Source organism: Halichoerus grypus, chromosome 4 (assembly GCF_964656455.1).
Source record: "Halichoerus grypus chromosome 4, mHalGry1.hap1.1, whole genome shotgun sequence".
In the NCBI taxonomy this organism is placed as follows: Eukaryota; Metazoa; Chordata; class Mammalia; order Carnivora; family Phocidae; genus Halichoerus; species Halichoerus grypus.
In genome coordinates this window covers 98,875,913-98,897,367 of record NC_135715.1, presented here as the reverse complement: position 1 = coordinate 98,897,367, position 21,455 = coordinate 98,875,913, and the positions used below count along the sequence as shown (strand labels likewise).

The 21,455-nt window shown below is 35.0% G+C and overlaps 1 protein-coding gene across 7 annotated transcripts in view; it reads right to left on the bottom strand.

Moving 5' to 3' along the window:
• SLC35F5 (solute carrier family 35 member F5) overlaps window positions 1-20,741 on the bottom strand; it is a 113,407-nt gene extending 92,666 nt beyond the window's left edge. For 5 of the 7 annotated variants that reach the window (XR_013447089.1, XR_013447088.1, XM_078070699.1 and 2 more), the window contains exons 1-10: window positions 20,438-20,740; window positions 19,489-19,579; window positions 19,201-19,342; window positions 15,210-15,353; window positions 12,630-12,692; window positions 10,449-10,530; window positions 9,426-9,616; window positions 4,801-4,882; window positions 4,074-4,161; window positions 1,057-1,121 (exon numbers count right to left, since the gene is read on the bottom strand). Coding sequence is in view for 4 of the 7 variants with exons in the window: in XM_078070699.1 (XP_077926825.1) it covers window positions 1,057-1,121; window positions 4,074-4,161; window positions 4,801-4,882; window positions 9,426-9,616; window positions 10,449-10,530; window positions 12,630-12,692; window positions 15,210-15,353; window positions 19,201-19,342; window positions 19,489-19,579; window positions 20,438-20,477 (988 nt within the window). In the remaining 3 variants the exon portion in view is untranslated. Of the gene's footprint in view, window positions 1-1,056; window positions 1,122-4,073; window positions 4,162-4,800; window positions 4,883-9,425; window positions 9,617-10,448; window positions 10,531-12,629; window positions 12,693-15,209; window positions 15,354-19,200; window positions 19,343-19,488; window positions 19,580-20,437 lie in introns of all 7 variants that reach the window. The other 2 variants (XR_013447090.1, XM_078070701.1) reach the window with 2 other exon arrangements.
• Between the last annotated feature and the right edge of the window lie 714 nt (window positions 20,742-21,455).

Genomic DNA, 21,455 nt, shown 5'->3' with positions numbered 1-21,455 from the left:
CAATGGATCAAAACTGAATGTTCACCATAACAGTAAATGTTTCAGGTAAGAAACATGAGTGAATCACAAAATTAGTGGGTGCAAGTATAACAGAAACAGGGTATTTGTATAGTCTCAAAGTATCTCCCCACAAGATGCTTATTACTTACAAAGAAAAAAATTAGTAACTTTACACTAGAGCAACCTGACAGACACCACCTTAAAATTAACTAGTCACTAGTAACGGGACAATACCATGTGCCTTCTGATATGATGTGTTGATCAGGACACTTCTAATATTACTTCCATGGCATTCTTACCAAAAATACACAACATAAATTTTACCATAAGGAAGTATCAAACAAACCAAAAGTGAGGAACATGCCACAAAACAACCGCATCCTTCAAAAGTGTTAAGGTTATAAAAGACCAACAACAACAACAAAAAAGACTGAGGGACAGCTCCAGATTAAAGGAAACTAAGGAGATGAAAACTAAAGGCAACAAGTGATGCTGCACCAGAAAAAGAACACTAGTGGGAAAAAATTGTGAGATGTGAAAAGGATATACATATAGACTAGATAATTTAATCATAATCAATGTTGGGGTGCCTGGGTAGCTTAGTCGGTTAAATGGTGACTTGATGTCGGCTCAGGTCAGGATCTTAGGGTTGTGAAACTGAGCCCACAATCAGGCTCAGCACTGGGCATGAAGCCTGTCTAAGATTCTCTCCCTCCCTCTCCCTCTGTCCCTCCCCGGGCCCTATCTCTCTCCTTCTTTAAAAAAAATATATGTATGTATCTATATTATAATCAGTGTTAATTCCTGACTTATAACTACACTGCAGTTATGTACATAGCAGAGAATCTGAGTGAAGGCTATATGAGAATTCTGTGAACTATTTTTGAAATTTTTTACATTATTTCCAGAGGAAAAGTTAAAAAAAGACCCCATTAGTGCCCGCCCTCTGTGTGTGTGTGCACACACATGCACACTCGCAACAAGGACACAAATAATGACATGCACAAAACTTTCTTGTATACTCTTAACAGAAAGAATGCAGAGACACATACTTACCTATTGTATCTCTTCCAGCAGATTTTTCAGACCCTGACAAGTTCACCAGCACAACACCTCCAATGCTATGGGAATAATAGGATTACTGATGAGCAAAACAATAAACTCCTTAAAAAGGGCTAATTAATAAAGATAAAAATTATTTACAAGTGATCTAGACTACTCTCAAAACTGGGGAAAACTACAATTCCCAAAGAATTTAGTGATTTAATTAATATCTAACAGTATTAATGGGACAGTATAAGTGCTATACTTGTATTCATTTCTCACAAAATGTACAAATTACCTTATGATAAAGGTATTATTGCTACTACCATTGCCATTTTACACCTGAGAAAACTAATACACAAACATACAAAGTAACTTGACCAAAATCACATAGCTGGGACTGAAACTTTGCCAGTCTGCGTCTAGGTAAGTATTTTTACCTCCTATGCTACCTACTGCTTTTCAGTTAAGGAAGTAACCAACTTGTCAGCCCTCTTCCAAACTTTTTTTTTGAAGATACATATGGTATATCCATACACACCTAGCAAGAGCACTAACTCTTGCCTACCGATAAAACCTAAATTAGCAATAAAACTCTCCTTAAATGTTTAAATGATTAAATTAATTAATTAATGGATGAAAAAAGACTGAATTAAAGATGTAGAGAAATCAGAGTATCATTCACTCAACTGTTACTTATTGAAAAAAAAATTTTAAGTTATTATTTATTGAGCTAAGCACTGTGTTACAGCTGGAAACAAAACAGATGTGGTTCCTGTTCTCAGGGAGCTTACACTGTCTATTTCTATGCATCTTGTAATTGTACATATTTTTAAAGCAGATAAAACAGTGTTAATTTTTTTAAAAGCCAGTCTAATTCTTTCACCTACTGATCCAAAAAACTAAGTGACACAGGAGAAGAATATGAAAAATAATTTTTTTACCTTATGGAATTATATCATCATAAGTCAAATCTAGTCCTTACATTAAGTATTCATGCCTCTCAATTAAATATTATAATTTTCTGTTAAATAATCATTGTTTAAATTCAGCTATTATTTATTGAGCACCCGCAACATACCAGAAACTAGAGGTTTCAATTCCATTTAGATCATAATAATCACAATAACTAAATATATTGAGCACCTATTATACACCAGACACTGTTCCAAGCACTTTTAAAGTTTTAACACATTTAATCCTCATAAGAATCCTTTGAGACAAATCTTACTAGTATTCCCAACTTACAGGGGAGGAAACTGTCACACAGAGAGGCAAGATATTTGCCCCAAATTGCAAAACTAGTAATGATGGAGGCAAGATTGAATTCCAGGTAGTTTAGATGGAGAGTAAGTACCCTCTTTGTCTCTTGAAGTGAGACTTTTTAGCTTTTAAGAAGATTTCCTTCAAGATTGTTGCTATATCAAATTCTTTTTATACCTCAGAAACTGAATCTCATAGTATAAGGCTATTTCAAAACAAAGTATAAAACAATGTTCAAGATAGTATTAAGAACATGTAATAAATACACAAAAAAATTCTAAGTAATAATTTTTCTAGACCATAGGTCAAGCAAACTTCCTTAAAGGAACAAATAGTAAGTATTTTAGGCTTGCAGACCATATAGTCTCTGTTGCAACTGAACTGTCATTATGGTGCTTAAGTAGCCATAGATAATATACTAACAAGTGAGAGTGGCTATATTCCAATAAAACTTTAAAAAATTAGGAAGCTAGCTCATCTTAGTCCACTGACCCCTGTTCTAGATCTACTTTAATGAACTCTGTCAAAATATTTACAAGTTCAACATTTTATAACTATTTCCTTCTTTTTCAAAACTTTATTAATATAGTACAAGGTTAAAAATTTGCATGAATTTTGAACAAAGTTGAATAAAACCTCATTTACTTCCCCAATACAAATATATTTCCCCAATATAAAAATATGTTTGGCTAAAACAATTAGTCAATCATGCAATATAATAAACTTCTAGTGATCATAAAATCTAAATATAAATAGTAAATTAGTTGGTCAACCGGCCTACATCTGGAAACTACCATGTTATATCTATAAAGGAAAAACACATCATAATAAGAGTACCTCAGTCCCCATGATAATCATTTTTAAAATACATTCCCTCCAAACTTTAAAACAAGGCTGGAAAGTAGATACTATCATCATTTTCTCACCTAAAAACCCCTCTCAGAGAGTTTAAGGGAACTGACAGAAACAAAGAACAAAGCTCTGATTCAAACCCAGTTCTGACAGCTAAGAAACATTATTCTCTCCATTAAATCATTCTACTACCTTCTCTGATTTCTGATTTTTTCTCAGTAAAAACAACAGCTTTATCAAACCGACACAACTTTTTTGGGTATTGTTGGTAAGCAAAGCCCTAGGCTAGACTGTTGGTGGCACAAGTAAGTATAAAACAAGGCCCTGGCGTTTAAAGGTTTATAATCCACAGAAAAGACATGACAAACATACACAAAGTTACATAAAAATAAAAGACTTAAATACAGTTATTGACAATACTGATGTTATACACTAATGCAAAGTTCCCAAATGATTTATACAGAAAATAACTGAAAGATAATTGAGGCTGAGCCAATCAGAGAAGACTGCATGTCTGACGTCCAGAAGTAGAAGTAAAACCCAAAACCAAAACAAAAAAGGGAACTTGTTTTAGGAAAAGGAAATAGGAACTTGGAGGTAATGAGGATTAAGTTGCCATATTAAGTTAAATGTAAGCATCAGTACAATACATAGTATTATACTGTCTGTCCTCCCATGAATGGGAGCCAAAGCTGCCTTGGGATCCTTCCAGTTACTCTCCCCAGGAACATTTAGAAAACTAGTTAAGGATGTGACACAGGCTGAGTAGCATGCTGCCCATATAAAACCTTTTTTATCCTCATCTTTCTCTGCCTATACAGTATACTATAATATAAACTATCCTATATCACTACCAGAAAAATTTTAAACATATTTTTAAACAGAATTAACTAGCTATTATGCTATATTCTTACCTTAAAATTACAGCTAATAGTTTAGAAAGAGTAAATCTATCTCCACTGTTACTTGGAAACATTGCAGCAAGAATTAAGGTAAAAAGTCCTATAAGGAAAAAAGATACATCAGTTTAAATACTGTCAAAAACAGCCTTTAAACTAAAACCATGCTTATTTTAACAATACAGATTAAGTATAGCCCCGTTTACTTTAAACTAATAAGACAGTGAAATTGAGCACTCAGAATAACATTATGACCTCATCATAATCAAGCATGTGTGCTCAAGTTGTTTTTATAGCTTCAAAAATATTTTTCCTCTCCCAGATTTGGAAGGTGATTCAATATTAAAATAAATTATCTTTCATAGGGTAAATTATGGTTCTAGAATAAGCAATTACATTTAGCCAAAGGGTCTAGAAAAAGATCTTCAGAAAGAATGTGAAAGGAATGACTATAATACAAAGAACCAGCCTATAAAACCTTAATATGTTGTTATATAAAAATATACCATAAAATAATCAAAGGAATATAAATAGCACAACGCCACAGCATAAAACTACAAATATGATATAGTTACAATACACTAACATATATTAGAATGAATGTAATAATTTGTAATAAGATAAAAATGTATGCATATATGTGTGTATATATATACGTGTGTGTGTATATATATATATACACATATATAAAACAAAAATAGATTTCAATTTATAATGTAGATTTTGAAGACAAATTTCTTACCAGAAGTTGAGGACAAAATATTAACTATAGCAACTTGTGTGTCTGAAAGTGCTTCTTGATATGACAAATTTGCCAGAAACCACTAAAGAAAAAGAAAACAAAGTGAAACCTAATGAATGACCTGCTTATATCTGTCATAATTTATAGGTCCCTCCTTTCCCCCCCTAAATATTTTATTATAAGAGCTTTTAAAAGTTGCTTTCTATTGAAAAATCACAGACCTAAAAAGAGGGCATTTATAATTAGATCTAAGATCTTTGCTATTCAATTTCCCTTAAGAAATTAACAACAGTTGGTTAAAATTAGCATTCAGTTTTTTAAAAAATGAGAGTAAGATTGCATACCAAATCAACTTTAAAATTTGCTTTATCCAAACATTTCTAGCATTCTATTAAAGTTTATCTAAACCAAATTTAAATTTGGGGAAATTCTCAAATATTAAAATATGTACAGATGAACATAGCATGATGAGAAATCTATTGAACAAGATCACACCTGTGGGGATGGATCAAAATAACAAGCTATAAAAGGACATAATTGTTTCGGAAATTTAAAAATGTCCAATGAAAAATGTGAATTTGCTGGCTAATTATGATTGTTTCTCTGATTCTCAGTTTGGAGACATAATACAGAGTTCTCATAACTGGATATAATTAAAGGAAGTTTTCCAATTATAAGGATTTTTTTTCTTTTCTTTTGCTCATCTAGGCTAGGATATTCTTATATTCTCAATACTGTGCCTAATATGATTTAATGAAAAAGAAATAACACCTCTTTTTGATGAAGCCTGGTGTGTGTGTGTATGAGAGGGGTTCCAAAATCCATATATTTTCACTGCTATCAGATATTCTAATACATATTACCACAACTCATCCATTTTTCTGTTGATGGATCCTTTTGGACTATTTCAAACAATGCTACTATGAACATTTTACTGCATGTCCCCTGGTGTATATGTGCATGAGTGTCACTAACATATACACTAAGAAGCAGACTGCTGGCTCAATCAAAGTAAATTAACTGCTTATCTGTTTTTGGCATCACTGTTACTTAAACATATTCATATTCCACTGAAGAATAGGGACAGGGACTTAAGACAGGGACATCTCTTGATCTCTCTCAGAACTTGTAGTTAAGTGAGTACTATAATTAGCCATTTACACTTCAACGAAGCAACAAAGACATATGATCTTAGAGCACTGCTAGAAGATAGCAGATAACTGAGTTTATTAGACTCCATTTAGTCTACACTGTACCCAAGATGAAAGCCAGAGTAAAACTAGGGCAAAGTGATTTTGACGCCATCTGTAGTCCTCCGACTTCCTAGATAATTTCACTGGACTTTCTAAACAAGAAAATGAGGTAGCAATTGCTAAGATGAGCAATATCAAACATATATGAAGTACTAGAAAAAAGAAGAATATTCTGCTCTTAATTATCTTTTGGAGATCTATCTACAAGACCAGACAATACTTATAGGTGATAATTAGCTTTCTTGACCCATTTTCCTTACCACTTTAACACATAAATACTGTGCTCATTTTCCAAACAATCTCCACTGGTCTCTGCTAATGCACAATAAAGAAATAAAGACAGATCGTTCAGGTAGCAGCCATTCAAAAATCCTAAGAAATCATCATTAGCTAGAAACTCTTTCTAGAAAGACCTTCCTATTCTACATCTCTCCCCATTCTCTGGTTCCCAAACCCAAGGCACTCTCATTACAAAAGAAGACCTATCTAAATTACCTTTCAATAAAAATTAACCTTACAATGTTTCCCTTCATTATTCCACAGTTGAGGACAACCACTTACTAATAAATGATCTATCACAAATAATTTATATATTTCATTATTTCACGAGTGGTAAGTTATTTTAAAATTATCATAAAAAATATTCTAGGTAAACTCTATATGACCTAAATTATATTCTACAGAGAAAAATTAAAAAACCGTAAGCGCTAATGAGACAAAAGATATTCAAGGAGGACTGGCAAATACAGGAATTATTAACTCCTTCTGCCCTGCACTGTACAATACACTAGCCACTAGCCACATGTAGCTACTGAAGAACTGAAATGTGACTAGTCTGAATTGAAATGTTTAGCAACTAAAATTGAAATAAAAACTGAAATTGAAATGAAATGGAAACTAAAATAGAAAATAAAATGCTTAGAATATTTGGTACTAAAAAAATATAAACTATCTCATCAATAATTTTTATATTGATAACATATCAAAATATTTTACATATAGTGGGTTAAATAAAAACACAGTATTAAAATTAATTTCACTTGTTTCTCCTGATTTCTTTTAAAAATTTAAAAAATGTAATTAAGTTTTTTTCTAATTGTAGAAAATTAAAAAATACATATGACACCTGCATTTGAGGCTCATATTATATTTCTATTGAACAGTACTGTTCTAAACCTTATCAAAGCTTATCACTCTTAAGTTAGGTTTCCAAAAAGCGATATACCTGGACTATACTACTCTTTCTACAGAAATGCCTTTACTAAAGATTAACATAGTTTTCTACTCTTGTAACTTACTAAAGGTTTTTTTTTTTTTTTAAAGACTACTGAAGGTGGAAGCACCCAAGTGCAGACCAACGATGAATAGATAAACAAAATGTGGTATATCCGTACAGTGATATGGTATTCACCCTTTAAAAGCGAAGAAAGTTCTGACACATGCTACAAGGATGAACCTTGAAGACTTTATGCTGAGATAAGCCAGTCATAAAAGGAAAAACAGTGGGGTGACTGGGTGGCTCAGTCAGTTAAGCGTCTGCCTTCGGCTCAGGTCATGATCCCAGGGTCCTGGGATCCAGCCCCGCTTCGAGGCCCCTGCTCAGGAGAGAGCCTGCTTCTCCCTCTGCCTGCTCTGCCTGCCACCGCCCCCCCCCCACTTGTGCATGCTCTCTCTGACAAATAAATAATATCTTTAAAAAAAAAAAGGAAAAACAGTATATGATTCTATTCACAAGAGGTACTTAAGAGTAGTCAAATTCATAGAGACAGAAAGTAGAATGGTGGTTGTCAGAGGCTGGGGGAGGTGAGAAAGGGGAGTTATTTAATGGATATAGAATTTCAGTTTTGCAGGATGAAAAATGTTCTGTTGATAGGTGGTTGCACAACAGTCTGAATGTACCTAATGCCACTTAACTATACACTTAAAAATGGTTAAAATGAAAAAAAAAAAGGTTAAAATGGCAAATTTTATAGCATGTATATTTTACCACAATTTTTAAAAGGCTTTTTGTATGCACATATGTATCTGTAAATCAGCACGCTATATGGAATAGTACCTATGTAATGTATTTATGTAACACATTCTCTCAGAGTTGTGAGTTGGGAAAAAAGTTTGTTTTATCTAATGAAGGGAAATATTTCCTTTTAATAGGCAATAAGCTGTGTAATTCAGGAAGTTTTCCTTTTTGCCTTTCCTTTTACCAATTTGCCTAAAGATGAATTGTGTGCTCGTTAGAAGTAGCTTTCTTCCTTTAAATCGGACTTCCTGATATAATCATCCCATTCCACAGCCGGCTTCTTTCCACCACACACACACACACACACACACGCACACTACCCGTTTAATCTCTTATCTTTCCCCTTTGTTTTTAACTTTTACTATATAGATGCTTTTATTATTCTTCACCTCAAGTGTCATTTGAAAATTAAGTAACATATGATAAATCTTAGTCTTGCCTTACATTCATTTAAAACAAACAGAAAAAATAATTAACAGCATAATCTGAATGTATAAGCCTTTAAATTAATTTTAGTACATATGTAATTATCATAATTCACAATGATTTTTTGATTTGTACTGCTGAATATATTAATCAAGGTATCACTCAACTAGACGTTATTCAGGAAGAGGATGGAGAAAAACGGGCTCTGCAATGAGGCAAAACCGTGAAATAAAAAAATCTTATAATCAGGCTAATGATACTGACATTAGCACTGCACTACCTGGTGTTTAAAAAAGCTCAGTATAAATTTAAATCTTAAAGGCCCATACTGAACAACCTTGGATTAGGCTGCTCCCAATGACATATATAGGAAAGAGCCCCGAAATTCATTATCAAATTCTAAACTTCAGTTTTCACTAATTCAGACAAGTCTAATTCTAGCTTATTCCAAAATAATATTTGCTGTATAATATAATAGAAAAGCTATTAACAATAATACAAGAAATTCTGTAGAAATGTTTACTATGAGTACTTGCTAAAATATTTGACCACATTTACACAAATTTACTATACAACTACAAAACCACTTATCTGACAAAATCAATGCATACAGTAAACTCTTATCTGGATATTTACTAGCCTTTGTATATATAATAGTGTAAAATAACTATTAATTATCCTCACCATGAAGCAATGCCAAATTCTGAATATATATATAAAAGTAGTTGTTGTGTTATAGTATTGATTGAATTCTTTGAGGTATGGTAAGCATTTATTGACTTTGATACTCAAAGTCCCCAATGATGCCAGATAGCTGAGTTTTAAAGTCAATTAAGCAACCTAACAGTGTTACGTTTCAATAGCATACTGCTGGCATGTATATTGTCTTAAAATTCAAATTCTAAACATTTAATAAAGAGAAGACCTACCACGAAGCAAAAAAAAAAGCTAATTTTTGCTACTTGAGTTGCAGTAAGTTTCCCCACAGTTTTGAATAAGGATTCTTGTTCTTTCACAGTAGGATATGACATGCGAGACAACTTAGCTTCCAATGCATGGCTTGATGGAAGCTGCCGAATCTCCATGATATTACTGAACCTTACACGAGACTTTTTGGGAGCTTAAAAGGAAAAGTATAATACAAAATCATTAACATGTCCCCTCACATTCAATGAAAGTCACAAGTTTTAATTTACTGATAAATGATAAATGTTAATCCACATATTACCAGACTTGGACAGCAAAGAAAACCAGAGTTATATTATTACCTGGGGCAGCTCTGCTCAAAGAGTTAACAGGAAAAACATTTTCACTATAAAAATGTTTTAAAGGTTTTAAAATGTTCAAACAAGGGTTCCGCAACTGTGTACATACACAACTGTCTAGGTCAGGATTATAGTATGGTTATTATTTTAGCATTTATGGTAAAACTTTTTTTATTTATGAGAATTATGTTCCTGGTCAAGCATGCAGAACATTCCTCTAGAGGTCCATTCTTTACAAGAGAATATTATGGATAAATACTGTGCTTACGCTGAAGCTGATATTCTTTACTCAATTCACAGAACCAACAAAACTCCTATAATTTGCTATTAGGAGTCTCAAATGGCATGGTTGAAGAGGATCTTGTTCATTTAAATATACATATACTATGTATATATGTATATGTATATATATGTATGATAAAGCTATACATATATACATACATATACGTGTGTATATATATATGATGAAACCATAGAGATTTTTGATATTTGGAAAATTATTTCTGGTTTAAATAAAAACTTCCAGTCAAACATCTGGAAGATCAGAGGCCAAGCCAATACTGCATGGAAAAAAAGAAATGCCAGGTGATTCCAGTCAACCCACAAAATCACTAAGTTTGGGGATGGCTTAAATGAAGCTAAAATTTCCTCCCATTTCTAAGTTATAAAATTCTAAGTCTTGCTTACTTTCTTCAGTATCAATGTTTGTGTTCTCAGGTTTTTCACTTGGAATATCATGAAATTTCACAGGAACATAAAGAGGTTCACTCTAGAATACAACAAAAACACAAACAAATATAAAAAGCAAGTATAATAGCTGATACACCAGTTAAAATTTAAGTTGATGGCACGTAGACATAAATACCACTCAAAACACAGCTGTTCACCACATTTCCCAAATTTTCCCAAAATATATTGGAACGGCACTGGTACATTATATTTAACATTTAAATGTCATAAAAACAGACCTCTTTCTCAAGCTAACAGATTATCTCCAATTCCTTTTCATTTATTCTTTTAACAAATACGTGCTGAGCTTCTACTATGTCAGAAACTGTTCTAGATCCTGGGGATATGAGACTGAAAAAAGACAAAAGTCTCTGTCCTCAAGGATCACGTAGTTTAAAGGGGAAGGCAGATAATGAAGAGATAATCAAGGTCTAATATGTATATGTATTTGCCAAATTGTTTTCTCTTATTACTTAAGATTCAATTAAAGATTAAGATTCCTGAAAACCATTACAGGATTAATAGACAAGAAAAAAACGGCTACCACTTATCAGTTCTTATAATGTACCAGCTACCAAGTCCAGAACAGTCAAACATGTCTTTCTCATTAGTCCTTATAACAACCTCATAAAATGGTATTTAAAAAAACCATTTACTGGTTATAAAATAATCAAGTGGTAGACAATAGAATTGCCAGGTTTATCTAACCATGCTCTAAAGTCTGTATTTTTAAGTGGTTCTGAATTCCTCTACTGTTTTTATACATGTTCTTTAACTGATCTATATTTAAGGCACAATTCACCAACTAAGCTGTTTCTTAAATTAACAGAAAATGTTTTCTATTCAATTCTCTTTTAGCTCTTGGTATAGAACTCTGCCAATGAAAACTATTCAGTAAATGAAGAGGCAATAGGATCTGAAAATAGACAGTCTCTTTGTTACACTGAACTTCTCATTATAGCATTTGGCCTAGAACAATTTGACATACCCATCTTACTGATAATAGCAAAACTTAGTATTAGAGTAGGTAGAATAGTCTGTCACCTCAACTCTGCCTTCTACCCTGATAAGAGACAAGTGGTATTAATTTTGCTGATTCTTAAGATCCCAGAGAAATGAAAGGACATTTTCTCTAAGCTTCATAAACTCTTTACAGCACCTGGTAACCTACCCTGCATGCAACTATAGTTCTAAAAGCCAGACAAGTAAAAAACTGTACTGGCAATAAGGCCATGAAACTAATGCTTTATAAACTGATGCTAAACTTTAGAGTAACTTTAAAATTTTTCTCAGATAGAATGCCACATTTGGAACAATACATCTTAAAGAGATGCCTTAGTGATGGTCTAAAAAAAAAAAAAAAAGATTTCTACACTTTCTTTCACACTAGACTCAAACTAGATTATAAATGCTTAAAATAAGTGAATATGTTAATTACTTTACTTGCTCACTACTTATTATCTGTCTCTTCTGCCCTCCCCAAACACACACTCTCACACACTAGAATATAAGCTATATATTTCTAGAGCCTAAAACAAGTGCTTAACACTTAGGGATGCCTGGGTGGTGCAGTTGGGTTGAGCATCCAACTCTTGCTTTAGGCTCAGGTCATGATCTCAAGGGTCATGAGATGGAGCCCTGCATTGGGCTCTGCGCTCAGTGGGGAGTCTGCTGGAGATTCTCTCTCCCTCTCCCTCTGTTGCTTCTCCTCATGCCCTCTCTCTCTAAAATAAACAAATCTTTTAAAAAAAAAGTGCTATTAAAAATTTGTTGAAAATATCTGTGGAACAAATGAACAATCTGCTTATATATTTTCAGTGTTAAACAAATATATTTGCTTCTAAGTGATTAATAACAATGAACACAAAGTGATGAAGTTGGTAAGAAACAAAGGACAAAGGACTGTCCCTTAGGATTTTCACTCCTTAACCAATGTCCTCTTCCCCTCTCTCCTAGAAGGCTGAACTACTTACTTCTAGGTCCCAAGAAATAAAGTACCATATTACAATTCTTATGGCGGGCACCCAATATTAGGATATATCTACATCCTAATATAGTGGTGTTATAAAGCTATTTCAGCCCTTCCTGTCATGGCTCAACTCCACCCATTCCATTCCTGATGAGAAAAAAAGCACTTACCAAAGAACTATTCATAGTTGTGTCTGTTGTGCAAGCAGCAAAGTAACCTTCAGCATCTGCAAACTACAGATAATAGAACATAAAATTTAATTAAATGCATGTTATAAAGTAAGGCTGCTGTCAGCCACACTCAAAGGAATAGAATCTAAAATCCAGAGTATTATAAGGGTATAATTATTATTAATCATAATAGCACTAAGGCCAAGTATTCAATTATGCAAGGTAGGTATTATCATCTTCATTTTACTGATGAAGAAACAGGTTGAGAGATTTCATCTAAGTAACAGAGACAGGATTAAAACCAAAGTCAATCTAAATACAAAATTTATGACCTTTTCATAATACTATTTATTGTAACATTTCAGATTAGAAGGAAAAGGATGGGTGGGTTTGTGAAAAAGAGAAACAACATCTTAGTATTATCGTGATAATAGTATTAACATCAAGAACCCCCTAAATGGATCAATGGACTGGACTGCACTTGGAGAACCCTACGCTAGTGCTGTACAAGCATGTTTCTATTCACCTATGGCTACCCTACCCTACCCTATTTAAGAGGTTAAATAACTTGCTCAAGGTCACGCAATCAGTAAATGACAGAACAAAATTCAAACACCAGAGCCCATGCTCTTAAAGAATTCCCGTAAGTCAATAAGGAGTCAATGTAGAAAAACGAACAAGATATAGACAACTCCAGAAAGAATCCTATTGTGCAACAAATACATAAAAAAACACCGAAAGCATGCAGATTAAACAAAATATCATTGTTCACCTATCAAATTGGTAAATGTTGGGATTGTGGTAAGGATTTGATCTCATGCACTGCTAAGGGAGATAAAAATTACAGGTTTTAATTTAGCAATAGGAAGCAAAAGCCTGAAAAATGGCATTATTGTTTTATCCACCAATTATACTTTGGAGATTTATCCAAAGTAAATAACTACAGATGTGTATAAAGATATTCCTATTTACTTATATCAAAAGAAAAAGTGAAAACAATCTATCAAGGAACTGTTAAATAAAATAGAAAAGATAATAACAGATGTTTATTTATTAGCCTGGAGAGATATTCATGATATATTGTTAAGTAAACAGTAAAATCAAGTTAGACAATGATATAGACTAAACCTACTTCTACTCTAATTTTAAATATATGCACATAAGCACATAGCCACAGAGTATCAAGTATATATAGTGGTTGCAGAATGGTGAGATTACAGATAGACTATTCTTATTCTTTATTCATATTACCATAATTTGTCTTCAACAATGAACATGCATCACTACTACAATTTAAAAAAACTTAACATTAAAAAATGTTCTAGGAATACTAAATTACACAGAAAGTTGTTCATGATATACCACTAAGAACAGAAAACCAACTGTAAAACAGGACATAATAGTATAGTTTCACTTTTGTAAAAATATAAAATAAAAATACACACATGAAAAAGAATGGCAGGATATATGTCAAAATACTCTGGAGTTATTCCTTGAATGGTGGAATTTACTATTCTTTTTGTTTCTCTGTATTTCCAAATGTTCAGTAATGTGCATGTAGGTATATATACATATAACATACTCCTACATGTAATACTACAATGTATATACATTTCTATAATGTATATGTATTATTTTTACAAAGTAAAAAATGGAAGTGTTCATTAGAAAAGACAAGAAGTATACTAGTCTAATGCACAAAAAAAGTACACATAAAAGAAAATAATTAATAGAGAATGGGAGTTAGTTTGGGTACAGAGTTTCTGTTTGGGATAATGAAATAGTTCTGGAGATGGACGGTGGTGATGGTTGCATAGCAAAGTAAATGTAGTTAATGCCACTGAGCATTTAAAACGTTCACTATATGCCTCTATACATTTAAAAATGATTAAAATTGTAAATTTTATGTCATATATACTTTACTACAATAAAAAAAGGGGCAAGAAAAAAAGGGCTAAAATGGTAAATACGATGTTATGTATATTCTATCACAATTTTAAAAGAGGAGAAAAGGAGAAAGAGTGGAAAAGGAAAAGAATTAATATGAGGCCTGCCATTTCTGTCAACACTATCAATCAGCATGTTATGTTACATCAAGGAAAGAGTATAATTTGGTTAGCCAAACATATGAACGATGGCCTGAAATAAGCTATTTTCATTTTAATAAATAAAACCTTGCTTTACTTTATTTCTAACAAGCAACTTTACAAGTACTTAGATGGTACTCATCCAGTATGCAAATGACCAAAGACTCCAGATATTCTTATTCCTCACATTCATCTTCATCTCCACATTAATGATTTGGGCTAGTTCAATATTTTTAACAACCCAGAGAATATTATGAGATAAGGGAAAGAGAGTGATTATGTACCTTTGATTTCTCACAAGATATTTTGATACCAAGTTGATTAAAAGAATAAATTTAAAATTTTGGACAAAAGTAGGTTTCTCTTATATCATGCTATCTTCACTCACTTAACTGAACAACTTAAAATCTGACTATCCTTCAAGAAACTAATAACTTTAAACTTTGAAAAAATAAATCCCCTCTTCAACAAACACTTAAAATTTAAAACTTACAAAAGCAGCATGCTTTCCTCGAAATCCTCTTGTACATTGTTGTCTCCATGGCTTCCAAATAATAAATCCCAAAAGGTATAGAACAAACATAGATGTTTTTGCAAAGGTGCTGAAGAACGGCTTGTTGTACTGAGTAAAAACATACTGTAAAGGAAAAATTTACATAAACTATGAAATGACTTTAAACCTTATTACTTATCTCCAAAAAAATAAGGCTATTACATGATTTTTAACTCTAAGAGGTTCATGTGGAAGGGAAGATCAGAAGAGATTATAAAAATATTTTATACTCATTTCTACATAATATATTTGCTATATATTATACAAAGGATAATATTCCCAAACAAAGCAGCAACAACTTCCAAAAAAAGTTTTGTTCAACATTCATTAAAAACTTACTATGCAAGAGTACTTGTGCTAGGAGCTAAGGAAAAATAAGATAGCCTTTCCTTTCATATATATATGAAAAGTACACAGCATAATATGCTAAGTACCACAACAAGGGCATACAGGTACCATGGGATTACCAAAGGAAGACAGACCATTTTGAGGATTGTGGAAGATTCCTAAGAGAAGCTATCCTTGAGCTGCATGTGTAGGGCTGAATAATAGCCAAGAGGAAACAGCATGAAGAAAGACAATGAAGCAGAATGGCGTATGAATAAAATTGCATGAAGGTTAATGTTGCCAGGAAGTTACATAAAACCTATAATCTTCATTTAACTTAGAATTCATGATTTTTTTTGTTTCCTTAAAAAAAAATGTCCTAGCTATGTACACTGAAAGGCCTAGAAAAAATGACAACCCAGGAGGAATGAGCACCTATAGAATCCAGAAGGTGATCTGTATCATCTTGCAATTAAAGAAACCATGGGTTCTTAAAGAAATGATCAAATCCAAATAGGGGGCAAGAAAATTACCAGATGAACCTGAGGCATCTTGCACCAAAAAGCAAATAGGATGTTAAAGACTAATAGCGTCATATTGAAAGGACAGTAGAGCCAATTTGAAGAGGCTCCTACTGGTCAAAGATAGTACAATTTAAGCACCAAAAGGAGTAACTTCAATTGTCTGAAACATATGAAATACACAAAAATCCATGAATGTATGATGATACCCTACGGTTACTATTAGAAGTTGCTAAGCAACATTACTCTAAAACAAAGAATCAAGATTTATTCAACGCTTCCTATATGAACCATGTTTCAGGAAAACCAAACAGTAGTAGTGAAAACCTCTCCTTAAAGAATTCAGCTAAGGGGTGCCTGGGTGGCTCAGTCGTTGGGCATCTGCCTTTGGCTCAGGTCATGAACCCAGGGTCCTGGGATTGAGCCCCACATCGGGCTCCCTGCTCCGCGGGAAGCCTGCTTCTCTCTCTCCCACTCCCTGATTGTGTTCCCTCTCTCACTGTGTCTCTCTCTGTCAAATAAATAGATAAAATCTTTAAAAAAAAAAAAAAAAAGAATTCAGCTAATAAATGCACAAGGAATGACCCTTAGAAAAAATCATTTTACAACCCCTAATGAAACACTCTATCTGGGCAATAATCATATGGATATTTGACTATTACCTAAAGGTTGATGAGAAACTTTATAGTGCTGAAGTTGACATCACCCAAAGACTTGCAGCCATTATGTGCCTCATGTGTTGTCACAGGAAGTACCCAGTACCACCAAGGTACTTTTTCCTAAGAACTGAACCTGAATCAAATCAGGACTTTACACCTAACTACCATTTTATAGGAAATAAGAGAAAAGGAGGAGCAAGTAAAATGACACCCCAAGGAAACAATCAGCCAAATTTAAAATGTGTGTTATGGAGCGAGTATGTGTGTCCTCCCAAAATTAATATGTTAAAATTCTAACTCCCAATGTGATGGTATTAGGAGGTGGGGCCTTTGGGAGGTGATTAGGTCAAGTATAGAGCCCTCATGAAAGGAATTAGTGCCTTATAAAGATATCACAGAGCGCTTTCCTGACCTCCTGGCCTTTTGAGGACACAGTGAGAAGACTGCCACCTAATAAGGAAGTGGCTCCTCAGCAGACACCTAATCGGCCAGTGCCTTGATCTTGAGCTCTCCAGCCCCCAGAGCTGTGAGAAATAAATGTGTGTTGTCTGAGCCACCCAGGCTAATGGCAGCCTTGTTGTGGTACCCCAAATGGATTAAGACAGTGTGATATATCCTATAGGAAAAATGATCCAGTTTTTCCAACAAATCATTAGCATGATTTAAAAAAAAAAAAAAAAGGTGGGGTTGGGGGAATACAGTTAAGGAATGAAAGCGACTTAAAAGAAATTTGAATATGGACCAGGTACCAGATGATCTTAAAAAATTACCATTAATTTTGTTAGACATATAATTTTGTTAATGGCATGGTGATTATATTTTTAAAAATTAGGATCTTTTCAGTTTGAGATGAGTATGAAAGAATTTACAGGTCAAATGACAAGTGGCTAGAACAGACTTGAAAATACTTCAAGAAAACATGTCTAGGGAGGGGTTGATAAGAGAAGATTGGCAAAATTTAATAGTTGTTAGGTATATGAAGATCCATTATACCATTCTTTCTACTTCGTGTATGTTAGAAAATTTCTGTAATAAGAAGATTGAAGTTTAATGTGCATATTTGGCTGAAGAATTAGACATATTACATATGCTCTTGGATAACAAAATTATAAAATATCCTCTTACTAAGAGAGACAGATTGCTAAATTATAATTTGATCAGGTCTTCTTCTGTCCTAAATTTTATTACCTGACAAATAAAAACCAAACTATTTAAAACTAAAAGCTTTACAGATAAGCTTATTTCCCCTTCAACATTAAAGAGATCTCTTTGTGGTTAAACTACAGAATGTTCATCTAAAAAAAAAAAGATTACAGAAGAGTGAAAAATAATAAATGGCCTGTTGTATTCCAGAGCCTACTTCCAAAACGGCTAAAAATTTATTTACTCATTGGCTACAACGTCAGTGTCAACTATTTACTTAACTATGATGTGAGATGACCAGCAGTGGCAAACTGCTTCTTCTGACATTTAAATTCATTTTATAAATACTTTTTCCTTTTGTATTTTAGCCTTAAGACTACAACATGTAAGTTGAAAAGCAGTAATTTCTGAAAATAAAATTGCACATCTTTTTATAGAGATCATTAGCCAAACAGAATAAAATATCTACATATATAACTAGAAAGAAAAACTTCGTGCACTCAAAATAACACATTACTATCAAAAGGACACTGATAAAGGTAAAATAAAATTTAACTGAATGCAATCACCATATACCATGTATTTCACAATGTTTGAATCAGGAAATGTATAAATGTGCATGCACCCATGCATATGCACAATAGTGACCTGTACATGAAAGCTCTGATCACTTTCACTCATCTGTTCAAAAGTATTCTTACTTTCCACTAAATGGTGACAAATGGCTTTGCATCCTAGATACTTGTTCCACTAGAAAATATTATTTATAAACAAAGAAACTGTATTTAGAAAGAAAACAACAGATACAAAATCAAATATTAAAAAAACATGAATATGGTCTCATTTTTAAAATAACCCTCCCTAGGGGCGCCTGGGTGGCTCAGTCATTAAGCGTCTGCCTTCGGCTCAGGTCATGGTTCCAGGGTCCTGGGATAGAGCCCCACATCAAGCTCCCTGCTTAGCGGGAAGCCTGCTTTTCCCTCTCCCTCTCCCACTCACCCTGCTTGTGTTCCCTCTCTTGCTGTGTCTCTCTCTGTCAAATAAATAAAAAGATCTTTAAAAAATAAAATAAATAAATAAAATAACCCTCCCTAAAAGATAGAGTATCTTTTGTTTCAACTTGAATTGACATCAATTCACTTATTAAAGAAAATATAAATAATTCAACATTCAAAATACTGCTTTAAGTAAGCATGAGAGATAGAAATGATTATCAAGACACCACAGATTAATAGCAATATTACTATAATGCAATATCATTCCTAGACAAGAATTACCTACCGAAGTAAGTTCTGAGGATGCGACCCATATCACATCAACAAGTAGGAGAATAACAATCCCAAGAGCCATTCGCCTGCGCTGAGTGAAACCACTGCTCTGGGAATTCATCCGGTTCATGATAAATACACACACCATTTGCAATCTGTTTTTTAGAAAATACAGATCACATTAGAGAAGATTTTTGAAAAATAACTGTAGAAAATGAGAAAATTAGTATAAGAGAAACATCTGACATTTCTTAGCTGATGTTGTTTGAAAGTTACACAGTAAATTAAAAGTGGGGTTTACCTTACTTTAAAGGCTTTTCTAAGATCTTCAAGAGCAATGCCTGAAACCTTGGCAGATCTGAGTCTAAAAGGAGGTGAAGAACTCAGCGCACCTAAAAACAGCCATAAAATGATGCTTATGAAAACATCAACCACTCAAAATAAGGTTCATCACATCTTTTTTTACCCTTAAAATTCAAAATGAACAAATGAAAGAAAAATACCAAAATGTGCTAAATATAACTGACATTTTTCTCTAGCCTCTTTATTCACTGTATATTTCAAATTACACTCAGAGAAGTAAAGGGTACAGAAAAAAAAAAAGCAATCTTCAAAAAAAAGGCTATTTAAGAGTAGTCAGCTACTGGCAAAAAGCTCCTCCGAGTTTCGTAAATACAGAAACTCCATTCGCCTCTCCCTGCAGAGGAATCCACCCCAAGGGACAATGTCTAGACTCGCGCCTGTTTCTGTCTTTTCTGTCTCCGATCTCTTGGAGGGGAGTTTGATTATTTGAGAGGAAGTGATTTGTTGTAAGTCTTGGGGGCGCGTTTCCAATCGCCTCACGTGGTAGAGGGAGAAGATACTCCACGCTCCCCCACCCACCCTTGCCTGTCACTGCATCTAGTTTCTTTAGATCCAAAGAGTAATTCCCTAGACGAGTGAGGAAACAGCTGTTAAAGGAAATCCTCATCTTCTTTTGAGGGGGAAAAAAAAAAGTTAAGCCGTGACACCTTCCCCAGGGAGTGAGAAAAAGCGCGGAGGCGGCGCTCGAGCAGCTCCCACTAGTGTCGGAGTCCAGAGCGGACTCACACGCCCCTGTCAGCCTTCCCCTCACACCGCCCCTTGGAGACCAATACCATTTCGGCCAGGAAGCTTTCACCGACTCCAACAGCTGGGGGTGGGGCCGTTCGTGGGCACTCGGTCCCGGCTGGGGCTCCGGGGAATTTCGGGGCCCTCCCCTGCCTGCCTACCTGGCCTTCCTGCCCCGCGATGGTGTCGTGGAGGCACCATGAGCGGCCTCGGCCCGGACCCGCCGCCGCCCAGCGCCACGGCCGCGGCCTCACAGAGCTGTCGCGGTGCCTGACATTGCGCTGGAGGGAGGGAGGCCCAGCCCCTGAAGCCGCCGTGTCCCTCGGGGCGAGACTGCGGACGCCACCCGGCCCCACTCGGCCCGGGAGGGCGGGGAGCGGGCGAGTGGAACGGACCGCGCAGGCAGCGATGGCCGCGGAGGCCCGGAGCTGGCCCCCGGCCCCGCCCCCAGCCGGCCAGCCAGCCCCGCGGCCCCGCCCCCCAGCCCGACGGCGGCGGCGCTGGGGCTACGTCACGGCGGCGCGACGGCGGGCCGCGCGTGGGAGCGTCTCCAGGGAGACTCGGCGGCGTGGAGCGGTGTACTGTTGGGCGCGGGGCGCAGAGCTCCACGACGAGGCAGTGACGCTGGGAGGAGCGGAGATAGAAGTAAAACAGGGCGTGGTGGAAGAAGAGGGAAGCGAGAGTGGGTAGGTGGGGCGGAATGAAGGACGAGGGAGGTGGCCGGAGCTCCAGATGGCCCCGCCCTAGAAAGAAAGCTAGCAACTCCATTTCCTACAAAGTTCGGCCACGAAACTCTCCATATCACTTTCTCGAGGAGAGGACCGAAAAGCAAAGTGGCCTGGGAGAATTCTGCTCTCTGGAAACTTTTGTTTGTAAACTAGATCCCAGCTCTCGAAGTAAGCGGTGTCCCTTGGGGAAAGCTACTTCACCTCCTCGGCCCTCAGTTTCCTTAGAAATGACAGCACCTGCCTCATCTGTCTATACTATACACTCATATGTATATACACACATATATATACCAGGATTACATTAGTTTACAAATGTGAAGGGCTTAGATCAATTCATGGCACATAGTGAAAGCTCCACAAATGTAAATAGTAAGCTGTATAGATTTTTTCTTAACTCTTTTTTGAATATCCTATAAGAAAAAATGCTTGGCCAACGTCCTAACTTGTATTC